The following is a 15,984-nucleotide window of genomic DNA, read 5'->3' on the forward strand; positions in this document are numbered from 1 at the left end:
CACGTAAGTCCGAGCAAGAAGGCTTAAAATAACTTTTCTATATTCAAATGTAAGACCTTCCAAAGTCGCAGGGCTAGATAATGACAGTGGCATTACGCCGTCGCAATAAAGTTTACATTCGCGCGGCCAGAAGGAGCTATTAATAAAATAAAATTACTCTTTGACTACACCCAATTGGGGGCGTGGCGGGTAACGATATGGTTCGGACGAGTACATCTCTACGATGGCCCGGGAGAACACGCGTCGCGCGTTCCAAATTTAAATTACGTTTATTATGTGCCAGTGCTAGTGTTCGATTTGAAAATAAAAAAGATTTGACAGTTTAGTTAATAATCTGTGGTTTAGTGTTGTGACAATGGATTCCGAAATTCAGACCCAAACTCAAAAAAAGACTCCGAAACCTTTTACAATCGAATCGTTGATAGGGAGTGATAGAAAATCGCCTGAGATTGACATTGAAAATAATGAGCAGCAGAACTCTGAGGATGAGGACAGTGAACGATTGGAAGAACTAAACCGAATGCGATATTATTTTAATGCGCCGTTTCTGCAGCAGAATGGGGTGAGCTTCCCGTTTTTGCTGGGGTACCCTGAGCCTTGGATATCGAGGATGCTGAATGCTCCAGGGCCTCCGGTGGAAAGCAAAGAGGATCAGAAAAGGGAGAGTCCTGTCAGTGTGGGCAGTGAGATAGACAGCGACGGGGGTGAAGATAATACGCAAGGTTTGTGTGAAAAATTATAACTAGAGCCTAAATTACAGATGATACTGAAGTTTTCAATGCATTGTTAACTGAATCTTGTTACTATTGTAATAAAAAGGCAAAAAAATATTGCACATCACTATAATACAAATAATTTTGAAAATAAAATAATTACGAATTCCATGAGAATTGACAAACTAAAAATTAACAATAACTTTCAGAAACATTTGGAATGTAGAATGTAGAGTCTTATTATTATGATACTGTGATACTTGTTACTTGAATAAAATAATGAAAAACATTATTTAGTATCAGTTATAATAGTTGATATTATGTGCAAATATCAAGTTGCCATAGTTAATTGGAATGTAGAGTTGGAAGCCCAAATCGAATTTTAGCCCACGGCACAGCAGAAAAAGCATCTGTCTTTTCTTTTAACAGATGCTATTCCATTTCAATCTCTTTATCTTTTAGCACTTTACTATTGCTATACACACTTATACTTACGCCCGTATTCACAAACGATGCTTGCTTAAGTGAAGCAGAAAAACGTACGCACAGCGTTGATAGAGCTCTGTGGTTAGTTCGTGTGTCACCCTGTGAGATTTCATAGTAATGTTTGTGAATACATTCGTTACATTCCAACATTGCAATGCCTGACAAGTTAAATAACAGGATCTACAGGACTACTACTAGGCCACTGATAAAACACAACTAGTAAAAAGGCTGAGTTAGTCAGATTTTTCCTGTGTACCATTTCCAACCATCACTGAAATCAAGGAAAGTTAGTAAATGGGGCATCCGCCCAATCGAAAGCGCAACTACACACATCAACATGGTCTAGGGATATTTCAATTAAACCTAAATAACTAATTAAAATTCTATTAACTTTTTGTCGGCCGTTTGGTGTAGTGGTTCAGAACGGACTACTATGCCGAGAGGTCCCGGGTTCGATTCCCCGCCGGGCAGAAATTGAAATGATGAATTTTAATTTCTGTGACGGGTCTGGGTGTGACTATGTATAATATTTATGTATTTAAAAAAAAAGTATATAAGTAGTATATCCGTTAAGCTAGCACCCATAACACAAGCATTAAGTTGCTTACTTTGGGGCTAGCTGGCGCTGTGTGAAATTGTCCAAAGATTTATTATTATTATTATTTTTGTTGTTAAGACACTTTTAGATAAAGTTAAATTTAAAAAAAACTTAGAAGAAGAGAAAAAACTCAGACAAAATTTAAATCTTAACTTTATTTTTGAAACATCAAAACTTAAAAAAACAACTATTTTTTTAATAAAAATTGTTGAAAACTTAAAATTAATAATCCGTGGATCCACCTAAGACCCTCCTGACACATCTGCAGCGGTTCTGCATACTCAAAACAAGGGTGTCAATATCCTGTTGTGGGATACTGTCCCAAGTCCTGCTAAGATGCAAGAAAAACTGGTTTTCATGCACAATATCTTCAGGGAAATGCCTAAGGGCTCTTCTCTGAAGCATATCCCAGGCATGCTCAATAGGATTTAAGTCAGGGGATTGTGCAGGCCAGTATCCCTAGACCATGTTGATGTGTGTATTTTTATTACACCAGTTACATAACGCCAACCAAAGTATTATCTAGATTTGTTACCTTACGACTACTTATTTCAGTTTGTCTTGAAGAAAGTCCTTGATAATGCCTATGTTTGGAAGGAACTGGAATTTGTAATACTAGCTGTTGTAAAAGTAATGAAAAGAGATACATTTTTTACCTTTTTCCATGCGATGGTAGCGAAAGGGCCATGCTACTTTGTATTTTCACTAAGGTGTAGGTAGGTAGAGTTTGTGAAGTTAAAAGGCGTGTAGAGTTAGAAGCTAGGCTCTACATGAGATATGATACCTTCACCTGTATTCACCAACATTACTATGAAGTCTCACAGTGCGTATGGATGCACAGGGTGACACACGAACCAATCACAGAGCTCCATTCAATGCTGTGCGTTCGATTTGCTGCTTCACTCAAGCAAGCATCGTTTGTGGATACGGGCGTTTTTCACGATACGAGCCATAAATAGTTTTGTCTTATTTATTAATTTATTTATTGGACCGACGACATCATAAAGAACATCATCAGGAAGGCTCGGGACGCAGGCCGCCACCAACCGGGCAACATGGAAAGCATTGGGGAAGGCCTATGTTCAGCAGTGGACGTCCTATGGCTGAGATGATGATGATGATGATGATTATTATTATTTAATGGGCTATCAACATGAAGTACAGTAAACACAACAAATAAGCCAGCAGTCTCAAGCTAACTGCTCCCCCAGAAAAGATTAGCCACACCATGCAGTTTTCGCAACATTTTATATGAAAATGTTTTTGGTGGGATCTTTTATCTAACATTGTAGACATTTAAAAGAATACTCGATGTCTTAAAAGGCGTTAATCTCTATAATCCTAAAATCTGTTGGACTCGAAATGTATTTTTTTAGTTTTTCTCTCGTGTAGGTATAACAACTGTGTCATGGCCGTTAGACTTAATGAACAGCCATAGGCGTCTATCATTAATACAAATTATTAGTATGTAGCCCTTTTCAGGGCACTTATAATATGTAGCTTGCTCCGCTCTGGTGCTGAGAAGAAGATATGAAAGAAACTCGGTCCATTACAATCTCGCAAATTAACCACAACTCCCATAGCCACCTTTTGGAGTGTGTCTGACTGACTATCTACCAACTACTGGACCAAAAAAGCTAACACTTCTTACTTTTTAAAAGTAGCAAACTTTGACACCCGTTTCCATATTTAAAGCTTTAAAGTCTGTTGAAGTGTGGCCATTTTTCAGTTCTCCAAAGCCGGCAACTTGTCCCAATCTCCTCACATATCACAGTTCCATAATAGAGCAAACCGTTCCACAGATTTATCGACCTATATCATAAGCCATATTTTTGTGTGCTTTGAATTCCGCAACGATGACCATTTTACCATCAAACCGTCAAATTGTCCCAATGTCCCGATTAGCCACGGCTCCTTCGAACCATTTCACGGCACTCCTGCGCATCTGGCCTGTGAAATTGGACGAGACAGCTGTAGCTTGAGTGGTTGACGTTGGCGACAAATTGTTGCTATGGACAATTGGACAACACTACTTTTAAAATAACAAAATGCAAATTCGAATTCGATTTTTTTTAAGTAGACCTTAAAAACCCTTTTACACGTCCCAGCACTACTTTAACCCTACCACTGCAGCACTGCTTCGGGACAATAAAGGTACAATTCCAAAACTGACCGCAAACACCTGAATGTCTCCAACTTCCTCATTGGCCCTAGAGCAATTCCAAGTATACCATCAATAAAAGCCTAATTAGAGTCATCAAACCTCTCAGTCATTCAATTAGAGCCATTAGAACTTCATAACTATGAGTTGTTTTCTGTGTGTAAGCTGAGGACACGTGTCCCCAGCTGACACATCTGTATCTTCGTAAATATTTATGCTACGATAATGTATTATACCTCAAAAATTACAGTCGAATCCAAATAGTAGGCTTTCCACTTTTCAAGACTTTAGCTCAAATACTGTTAAAACCACGATCAAAAAACTATGTGCGAGCTGGAGTACCGTGTCTCCAGCTTACACATCTGTATCTTTGTAAATATTTAAGCTACATCAATGTTTTATATCTCATAAATTAAAGTCGAATAAAAAAACCCGACTTCAAATCTTTCAAAGCTTTATCTCGAACCGTTTTCAAACTACGAACCGATATGTATGTGTAAGCTGGTGACACGTAACACACGGTGGATTATTAAAACCGTATAAGTTAGAGTTGCGTTTTAAAGATCAAATAATTCGTTATAATTAAAGTACACACGAGACATAATTTCAAATCTCTAGGCCTCTTAGTTTCAGAATTAAAAGCCAAAAACTATTTTCCCGCCAAATAATTCAAATAATGTGGGTCGACTCCGACGTTGCCGTTCCGTGCGTCCACTAGAGCAGTCGAATTTGAACCTAAAAACTAGTAGCGTTTGAATCATTTTTATTTGTAGTTTAAATCATTTAATTTCGATTATAAGAATTTTAGACTAGGAGCCGGCTGATTTGTGTATTGAGTACCTAATAACCTATATTTTATTAATAAGAAAAAGCTAGGTAAAACAAAATTATATTTTAATATACAAGTAACGAACTTGTTTCCAAAGGCTCAAATATTTGTGGCGTTTCTAAACGCAACCACTTTAATTTTTATTTAAATACCGTGAAGTCCCACGATTCTGCTACGTCAAGTGGCAAAAATGGGCAACAACTATATTTTGCTCTATGGTTACAAACAGATTTTGCTCTATGACAAACACAGTTGACAATGAGGGTTTTCGCGATTGAAAAATCCGCCAGATGGCAATAAGTAGACGCGAGGTCCAAATGCTGCGTTATTGGTGGATTTTGACATATCTGTCAATTTCATGTCAAAAATAACCAATCATGCAGCATTTGGACCTCGCGTCTACGTATTGCCATCTGGCGGATTTTCCAATCGCGAAAACCCTCATTGAATTCTTCTTCTTCTGTTGAAGAATCAAATAAAAAAAAAATTAACTACAAGAATAAGCGAACATAACGACATATACAAGGTTTCCCAAAAAGTACTGTCAAGCCGAAGCCCAGAGGTAGAGTATCACTAGGGCTACCCGAATACTCGATTTTTTCAAGTTATTTATAATTTTCAGATGATTTATGATGATGATGAAAATCTTTATCATATTTCAAAAACCGGGATAAAATCTATCCTACGTCCTTTCCCGGGACTCAACCATTATTTATTATTATTTGTTTATAAAATATAGGTTATTAGGTACTCAATACACAAATCAGCCGGCTCCTAGTCTAAAATTCTTATAATCGAAATTAAATGATTTAAACTACAAATAAAAATGATTCAAACGCTACTAGTTTTTAGGTTCAAATTCGACTGCTCTAGTGGACGCACGGAACGGCAACGTCGCAGTCGACCCACATTATTTGAATTATTTGGCGGGAAAATAGTTTTTGGCTTTTAATTCTGAAACTAAGAGGCCTAGAGATTTGAAATTATGTCTCGTGTGTACTTTAATTATAACGAATTATTTGATCTTTAAAACGCAACTCTAACTTATACGGTTTTAATAATCCACCGTGTGTTACGTGTCACCAGCTTACACATACATATCGGTTCGTAGTTTGAAAACGGTTCGAGATAAAGCTTTGAAAGATTTGAAGTCGGGTTTTTTTATTCGACTTTAATTTATGAGATATAAAACATTGATGTAGCTTAAATATTTACAAAGATACAGATGTGTAAGCTGGAGACACGGTACTCCAGCTCGCACATAGTTTTTTGATCGTGGTTTTAACAGTATTTGAGCTAAAGTCTTGAAAAGTGGAAAGCCTACTATTTGGATTCGACTGTAATTTTTGAGGTATAATACATTATCGTAGCATAAATATTTACGAAGATACAGATGTGTCAGCTGGGGACACGTGTCCTCAGCTTACACACAGAAAACAACTCATAGTTATGAAGTTCTAATGGCTCTAATTGAATGACTGAGAGGTTTGATGACTCTAATTAGGCTTTTATTGATGGTATACTTGGAATTGCTCTAGGGCCAATGAGGAAGTTGGAGACATTCAGGTCCGCAAACTGCAACTGACCGCAAAAAAAAAAACGCGGCGCGCGCTGCAGCTGCAAGCCGCGGTGCAGATTTCATAGTTTTGCCGTTTGCGGTTGCAGTTTGCGGTCTGCGGCCCGTCTTGGAATTGTACCTTAAATGGGCCAGTGCTGAGAAGAAGCAGCGCAAGAAACTCAGTGGCTGACGAACATTAATTGCGTTTTCTAGTTACCATAAACGCACGAAAAGTCGCAGAAAAGCAAATTTCGTATTTACGTTTCATCGTCATCATCATTTCAGCCATAGGACGTCCACAGCTGAACTTTAACAATAACCGGTGCTTTTTGTATGGATTTTGACAGATTTTTGACGTTTGTCAAAGTTAAAGTAAGATGGTGCAACTCAGCCTGTTTTTTTTTAGAATAAGAACAATAAAATTGATGTAAATCATAATTATTTAAACAAAGAATTAGGTCTTGAAATGTATGTATCTCTATAAGTATGGATCATTAGTGTCGTTGTGGATATAAATTTAAAAGAGACTCACAAGAAATACAAAGTAAAGGCAAAAAACGTAAAGCAAATATTCAGAATTTTCACACGAATTTGTATTCAGAGTTTTCCTTGTACCTTTTTAGGGATTCTATAAAACATTTCAACACCGTCGGTGCGAACATTTAGCTGAGAACGTACGTGACCGAAATGATTTGTAACCAATATTTATCGATAAGCGATCCGATTACAATTGCATTCTCGATACTCGATTTAACACAGCCGCCGATTTTGGAACGCACTATTTACGAATGCGTTCCATATTTAAAATTCAGAGCGCGGGAGACTGGCGGGAACCAAGCTTTATGTGTCTACAAATTTATTTACACACTAAATTTTTATAACTGCATCGTTTTGCTTTAGCAATAGAGGCTATAATTCTTTTTTGTGGCTGCACTTGATTTGTTATTTATGTTTTTACAAGTCAGTCTGTCAATACGTCTATGTCAAAGCATTTTAAACCTTGCGACGTCGTCGTAAAGTTGGTTTATTTATTTGCATCGCGATGCAGTGTTTTTACAATTCATTTAGCGTTTTGCGATAACTGTCAATGGCGGTCGAGTCGGCCATAAGAAATAAATGTATTTATTTGCCGAAGAGATTGGTTTTATGGCGCTTTTTCGAGGAAATTGCACAAATGTACGCATGAATACGTGTTTAGGTAAAACGTTTTTACCTATCTAAATAGGTTTCACATCATTTAATTTATTAGTTTTTGATCAAATTAGGACTTTCCAGGTGATTGTTTTTAAACTTGGGCCTTACCTACTGAAAAAATGATTGAATACAATCATTTTAGGGTTCTCAAAAGGGCTCTTAAATCAGTTTGGTATAGGATAATTATTATTGTGACAGAATTTCTAAGTTCTCTAGGGTAGTTAAGTACCTACTTTAATTATTATTTTTTAGTCAGCAACACGTCAGCTATTGCTGATTACTATATCTTATTTAACTTGTTCGATTCTTATTACGCAACAAATAATGCCATATTAAGGCAATATCTATTGAGTTTTGTTTGTAGTTCGGACTCTACATCGTTACATCGTTAGCTGTAGTTGCGTCTTCGAATCCCCAAGGGAACCAAGACCATTAGGCCCGGTTTCCACCAAAGCTTTAAGAGATGTGTTTGAATAACCAATCAGATTTTGTTTCGGTTCGTATGAATCTCGACGCTTTGGTGAAAACCGAACCTAAGACAGGTTGTGCTGAACTGAAATGTTAATATTAATTATACTTATATACATAAATTATTAACTACGTAGTTGACAAGTATCAACACTTGATTTAATCGATTAGAGCGAACGGGAGGAGTAGGCGTAGGTCGAGGCCCGCAAAGGCTGTAACGAACCAATTACCACTGTCGTCTAATGATAAAATGACATAAAAATGATCATTTTATTTTCTTGCTTAGGTACAAGTTATTTCACGTAACTAAAAGGCGCTCAAGCTATGAAACAACATTTATTAAAGCAGCTATCAAAACAGTAAAACTTAGAAGTCTTTAATCGTAGGTGGACCCTACAGCGTCCTATTGTGACCGACCCCACATCAAATACACCTAAACCCCGAAAAAAGACCCGCAGCATTTAACGATGACGCAATCGACTTTTTTACGGTTGAAATCGTCAAGAAAATCGTCAAAACACTTCGTCCGTCAGGCGATAAAAGCGCGCCAAGTCAGCGCCCCGCCCACTGACTGTTTCGCTGACCATAGAGCATAGATGAGGTTTGTTTTTTTCCGGCAAATTAGTGTGGGGAGTTTTTTGTTTGTTTTTCTTTGGCACATTGGATAAGGAATAAAATCGGTTGGTGTTTTTCTGAATTTAATACCTACTAGCTTTTGCCCGCGGCTTCACCCGCGTGCGCAATTACGCGCCACAGATTGGCATAAATTATAGCCTATATGTTAATCTGGGTTACAAATAATAATACTGTAAAGTTTCAACCAAATCCGTTCAGTAGTTTTTGCGTGAAAGAGTAACAAACATCCACACAAACTTTCGCCTTTATAATATTAGTAGGATAATTTAATACTATATTCGAAAAACTGAACCAGGCTTTTTTTTCTATGATAGACTGAAGGGGAATATCACGCGGGCGAAGCGGATAAAAACTCTCGTTAGATTTTATTAACTCGTTTCGGCCATTTAATTTTCATGTGAACTTCGTTAATAGAATAGGATAGTGATACTGCTCTACAATAATATTTAATACTGGTTTACCAAAGCCATATTTTAATTCGCTGAGTGGGCGAGGCTACCTGAAGTCCTTCTGTATGATTTGAACGCTAAGTTTGTGTAATATAATTTAATATTTGCCAAATTACGGTATTAAGTACCAGAGCAGTGTTTTTCTTCCATTTTCATGACACGACCCCTCTAAAAATATATTGCGACCCCCTGACCATTTGCTTTTTTTTCATGAATTTTAGAATGTTACAAAGATGTTGTAGACAGAATAATATCCACACAACATTTACGCATTTGCATCATTAGATTTCGGATAAAGCTGTCTTTAAAACTTTACTGTTTTATTTAATAAGGTAGTTTTTACGACCTCTCGCGACCCCTATAGAGGCTAAAAACCATGCTGTAGAGAGACCAAAATTAGAGCCACTTCCGCCACTTTTTCTTAGCACCAGGTGATTTAAGTAGGTTATGTAATTCCAAAGTGGTGGTAGGGCAAGTTATATCAGACGGGTCGTGTATCATCATCATTTCAGCCATGAGGACGTCCACTGCTGAACATAGGCCTCCCCCAATGATTTCCATGTTGATCGATTGGTAGCGGCCTGCGTCCAGCGCCTTCCTGCTACCATAAGATGTTGTCGGTCCACCTTGTTGGTGGACGTCTCACGCTGCGTTTTCCGGTACGCGGCCTCCACTCCAGAACCATGCTGCCCCATCGGCCGTCAATTCTGCGTACTATGTGCCCTATGGGTCGTGTATAAGTGCCTTGAAAAGGCCTACATACAAATAAAGATTTTGAAGTTGAGAGAGCAATAAGTGATTTATTGATGACCATAATTTTATTTCTCTTTTAATAATAAAATCAATTGGTCTAAGTTAAAGCCAATCTTAGCGACGTATCATTCATCCCCAATTAGTTATTAAGCATCTGACAAAACGTGAAAAACTTATAGTTCCCACTTTCCTTCTTTTATAAACAAACATCATTAAAAATTTCTTAAAGATTAGAGTCGCTTCTCAAACGCAGCCATAACAGTGGAGCCATAACACTTGAAAATTTCGACGGGTTCATCCAGTTTCTAAGTAGCTCAGTTATAAGAGTAGTCAATAATCACTTTCATGGTCACTAACATAATAATTATTATTTACGGGATTGCTACCACGTACCTTAATTTTGAGTTTCCGATATTTCGGCACTGTTCCAAGCGCCATGGTCACGAAGTAACTGAGTAACTTATTATAAGAGCACTCGCCCGGCAAGCGAAAGGTCGTAGGTTCGATTTCCGCCTTAGGCAGTTAGATTTTTTTAAGTTTATTATTTAAAAAAGACCCTCCTTGTCTCCAGGAAACGACTCGGAGCCCGATCCCGAAGACTCCAGCGACACTCCTCGCGAAGGAAGCAAAGCACGAAGACGCCGCACCGCCTTCACTTCAGAACAGCTGCTGGAGTTGGAGAGAGAGTTTCATGCGAAGAAGTACCTTAGTCTGACGGAGCGGTCGCAGATAGCTGCAGCGCTTAAGCTTAGTGAAGTCCAGGTTGGTACTTACTTCATAGAATATAGCTCAGAGAGTAGGTAATCAAGTCTACCTGCTGCAATTAAACTGGTAATGAAGCTTTTCTTTTTCAACCGTCTTCGAATAATAGCTAGAGAGAGAGATAGAAAGGGAATTCCACGCCAAGAAGTACTTCAGTTTGATGAACCACTCATAGATAGCTGCTACAGGTTAGTATTTACCTTATACTTAGAATATAGCTCAGACTGTAGTAAACTAGTCTATAGCTGGACATCTAAACCAATACCATGTTTCTAAGCTTAGCATTACCAGCTGGTAATGAGGGCTATCCCTCAGCGCTTAAACTAAGTGAAGTCCAGGTTGGTAATTGGTATCTACCTACATACCTTCTTCTAGACATAATATTATTCTACTTGGTTCCGATATTAAAGAATAAGACAATTCCCACTCTTCTCGTGGATATCGTACTATGGGGATTCTCTCTACATTTCGAAAAAGGTGATAAACGGACTGTTAGTGAACATAAGTCTTCCCCAATCCGTCTGGTCAGCGTGAGGAGTGTAGGCCAAATCTTCTATTTGCCTAGCCAGCCGCCGGTAGGTAAATTAGAGAGGGGCTCCTGCAGTGAGGAGTAAAGGACGTAGCACATTTTATCAACCCGGAAAGGTATCGTAACTGTAACGACTCGAGGCGGTCAGTATTCTTTGTATGAAACTCCATACTGCAACGCACACTTATCCGCACCGTAACGTAAACGCCTCGCCTCGCGGTTGACAGCGCGCGAAAGCCGATACGGTATTGATCCCTTCCCTGATTTCCGAGTTGATAAATCTGCTATGACTTTAAAAGGCCTTATGATAATGATCCTTAATCTTTGTCAGATGTCTGCTACTATACTAACTAGGCAATGACTCTACGACAGGATATTGTTATTTGTTACCTTTCCCTAGCCACCGGTCTCACAGTTAAAAGTAGTAGCATTACGAAGCAAGGTGTCGATAACTCGTTTTCTTACCCAGTTTTTTCTTTCCAGGTAAAAATCTGGTTCCAGAACCGGCGAGCGAAGTGGAAACGGGTAAAAGCGGGCCTCGCCTCCGGCAGCCATTCCGGCAGCAAGAACGGTTCCGGCACCAAGATCGTGGTACCAATACCGGTTCACGTCAACCGGTTCGCAGTGCGCACACAACATCACCAGATGGAGAAGCAAAATTTGCAATACCGATTGGACAGAACGCAACCTCTAGCAGGCAGTCTGCTCCAATCCCAAACATCAGCATTTTTGAACACGTCAAAAATCCAACCGGATAATGGAGAACCGATTCTAAATCCGCTAAGTCGCAGCACTATTTACGACGCGAGCATGTCCGCCAGGTTGGCATCAATGAGTCAAGCTGCCAACCTGAGGCACTTCAATCAAAATGGCCGGCCGAGCTAGATTTTGTTTTTCGATTTTTGAATGGTATGGACCAGAATTTAGGATAGGTGGATAGAATGATTTGCTGAAACGAGTCTTGCTGCGAAGGCAGAGGTTTCGAATGGATAAATCCTTCCAGCTGTACTTGATTATGATTTTGAAGTCTATTTTTTGCTCTACTAAAGAAGTGAATGCATTGGTTGATAAAAAGGCGGCTGGAAACCTGAATGAAAGAAAGAAATTGACATTCAAGTATGAATGGAAGTTCTGCTTTGGATCTATAGCAGATGGACCACTTACTCTTATTGAGAAAGTTATGTTTACTCATTATGAATCTAGCAGGCATGGCCCGGTTGCTGAATTTGAGCTTTCCAGCTTGAGTGCTCATTTTATACTCTAAAATGAATCATCCATTCAGACTGAGCTAATAGATCTCAAGCTTGAGAAATCACGATGAATAAATAATTAAAGATTTTTGTTAAAACTTTGAAGCTATCTTGAGTTTGAATCAAGTTTTGAGCACAATTCTTAAGGGCAGGGCATAGTGAAAATACTCTACCGAAATCGATTATGCGAAGTGAACTAAGTACGGTTTTAGTAAATGATTATATCCAGAAACTTGTATCATATTGTTTATTTGTAAGATATTGCCTAATTATTGTGTAAGATTGTGATTAAAGAACTGTGTGATGAGATTTTGTGTTTTTGCTTATTTATTTACCCAAGTAACTATGATAATGTACACACGCACACACACACACACACACACGCACACACCTACCTATTACCAATTTTAATTAAGATTTTTAATTAAAACCGTACATTCCAATTTTGTTTAAAAATGTAAAAAATTCTAAATTTCAATTTCCTATAATGTAATTGTTATCAAAATAGTATTTAATTGACTGTTTAATATTACCTTACATATCATTTTGCCACTAGCTTAAAAGTAAAACTGTTTGTCCGACTGCTACTGTAATTTACTTTTAGAGTTGTGTTATTATTTGGCAGCTGCGATACAAGCGTGAGCTTAGTGCAGAAGCCGCTGAAAATGTTAAGTCTGTACTACTTAATAGAAATAAAGCTATTATTTATTATTTATTTATGTCATTAAATGCTTACATAAAAACTTGAAAACATAATAGGGGAGAAGTACCAAATACTGGATACTTTTTGAAAACTTAAAAAGAAACTCACACAAATTCAAAAATTTATTCATTAATTGCACTTAAAATTATTGCGTATCATTATACTTTAAGTTAGTAAACCAAATTATGTCTTAACTCTTTTATTTATTTTTATAAATAAATATTTATCCAAAATGGCACAAATCAATCATGAAATTTTGTGTACCCTAATACTGGAAACTGTACCTTCCTAATATCGGATATCCCATATTAGGATAACAATTTAATATGGAGGCCTTTTTTCGGCAGTGAACGTCCTATGGTTGAGATGATGATGATGATGGTCGCGGTAGCTAGTTTATTAGGTAACTGAATTATTTTGTTATTTACTGCTCGTTTCTTTTATTAATTTTTTTTTATCCATAACGAGGAAGCTCTTGGCCTGTATCTCACCTGATGGTAAGTGATGATCAGGCCGAAGGTGGAAGCGAGCTTCACCCGGAATCCTCAACCACGGAGGAACTGGCTATCTTACCTCTAACTGCCGGAACACAACAATGTTGTTAACATTGTTGTTATGGCGACAGACTTAGGTAAGGTAGTTATAATTTTAGTAGTGCTAATTTGCGAACGTCGAAAGCTCTCAAGCCATAACAACTGTTGACCATCAGTAAACAGTAGTTAATAAGCTCCTTTTCCATTTCAGGATAAAAAGTAGCTTTTCGTTATAGCTTTGTTTTAATTAACTGGTCTATTGTTTTATATCGGTTTTTCACAGCTTTCCAATGTTGATCGAGCCCCGCGAAAAGCTTTAGATGCTTTTAAATATCTCATTTCCTTATTAATAATAGCATTTTATGCATGTCACACTGTCAGAAGAATAATAAATGCTACAATTTATTTAGGTACCCTTATACTGGATACCCAGTATTGGGAATAGCTAGGTATCCAATATTGAGGTAACTGCCTATTTTTACAAAAACCGTTATGAAATTTTTAACCTATTCCAATTATCGAGAAAACGCATTTAATATGCTTCACTAACTTTATACCTGGCTATTATGTACTATCACTAAAATAAAAACATCACTTATCATAGTTTTATTGCCTCCTGAAGTCAATATCAAAAATAAAACGACGAACGAAAAACGCACTTTAAAATTAGATTGCCAAGTAAAGAGAAATATGGCGATGCCGTTTAGGAAACTATCCCTAACATTGCATTGACCAACTGGTTTTAAATATTTCATGAAGATAGCGTTGTTACTTTTTCAGTAATTGGAGTATCCAGTATTGCGCACGTATCCAATATTCGGTTCCGCTCCCCTATACATAGTTAAAACTTATGTAAAAGTACTTAAAAAGAATCCTTAGAAAATACGGTGTCATCCCGTTTCAGACAAAACTAAGCTAAATAAAAGAAAGATCTCACTATAAAAATATAATTTTTTTTGACAATCCAAAAAGATCCAATTCCAAGTTGCGGTTCAATGACAGTTTAAAACGGATTACTAATGTTTGGCCAAAAAACGTTTCCCAAATTATCACATCGCAAACAACGTTTCGCAAATTTTCATTTGGCAAATTCTCATTTGGCAAAGCAACTTATTGCAAACTTTTAATTCGCAAATGTTTTTTTTGGCATATTATTGTTTAGCAAATTATTGTTTGGCAAAGTATGGTTTGCCAAATGTTTCATTAGGCAAAAATATTTCACGATAAACTATTTACAAAATAATTTGATTGGTGCATAGAATGGTATACAAATTAGCTTGTGGTTATTATTTTGTTTAGTGGGGAGTTAATATAAAATTTGTTCTACATTAATTTCCTTATTTCATTCTTTGTATCGAAATTTCCAAATGATTAATTTAATTAACAATAGAGGTGATTCTAGCGCTCGGCGGCCGCTGCCGCGGCACGCTTCGCTCGCCTTCGCGCATTAAGGGTCACTGTTCTAACCTAACCTAACCCTACTATTTTCTGCAATACCTACTTTTTGCAACCATACTATTTTCTGCAATGTTTTACATAAAATTATTGTGAAAACCATGATCATGTGCCTTATGCTTTGATTTGTGGGTAAGTATGTGAAGTGTCAATTTGACCAAACAAATTATTTGGGATATAATATTTGGCAACATAAAACATTTGCTATATAAACATTTGCCAAGTAAAAATTGACCAAATGATAATTTGACCAAATGAATTAGTTGCGAAAAGTACAGTTGCTAAAAGTTCATTTGAGAAATGAAACTTTGGCGATAAGTTGTTTGCTAAGTGAAATTTGGCGAAAAGTAATTTGGCCAAACGGAAGGATACCGTTTAAAACTTTCCCCCGGGAAAAACTTGACTTTCACTGGTTGGGTTGTTATTGGCGGTCAAGCTGTAGTTACTGGCTAGACTGGCTACACAGGAGTTGCAGCGGTGGGAACGTGAAGTGGGAATAGTCCCGTAATCCAAAAAGGTTTTCCTGCAGTCGGTTAAATAGTAGTATAGTGTCCTTTAAACCAAACTAAAATAATACTCACCCTACTCTACAAATCATACAAAAGAACATTCATCGTTCATCTTTATTGAGCCAAATGTCAAAGGGCAATCACTAATAGTTTTGCTTGTGACAGTACATTTAGAGTTATTGCCAAGCTATTATGCATCTTATGTTGATAAGCATAAAGTCCCTAATAGAATCATTCAAAATTGAACTTTGGTTAGCATGAAATAGGGGAGAAAATAGTTTGGTTTAGTTGTAAAAGGAATAAAAGAATTAGCGAGACACGCCCACAAACAATGTTCAGTAGGGTGACCAAAATAACTCGTACGGAACCAAAATAACTTAAACTAAGATGCTCTGGCT

General features: G+C 37.3%; 1 protein-coding gene across 1 annotated transcript; it reads left to right on the forward strand.

Annotated features, from left to right (window-relative positions):
* Window positions 1-227: 227 nt before the first annotated feature.
* Window positions 228-12,040, forward strand: LOC135084737 (homeobox protein MSX-2-like). Its single transcript, XM_063979476.1, has 3 exons — window positions 228-722; window positions 10,417-10,607; window positions 11,620-12,040. The coding sequence occupies exons 1-3, from the start codon at window positions 356-358 to the stop codon at window positions 12,019-12,021; spliced, it is 960 nt and encodes a 319-aa protein (XP_063835546.1). The 5' UTR covers window positions 228-355; the 3' UTR covers window positions 12,022-12,040.
* Window positions 12,041-15,984: the final 3,944 nt, after the last annotated feature.

This window comes from Ostrinia nubilalis, chromosome 27, assembly GCF_963855985.1.
Source record: "Ostrinia nubilalis chromosome 27, ilOstNubi1.1, whole genome shotgun sequence".
Lineage (NCBI taxonomy): Eukaryota > Metazoa > Arthropoda > Insecta > Lepidoptera > Crambidae > Ostrinia > Ostrinia nubilalis.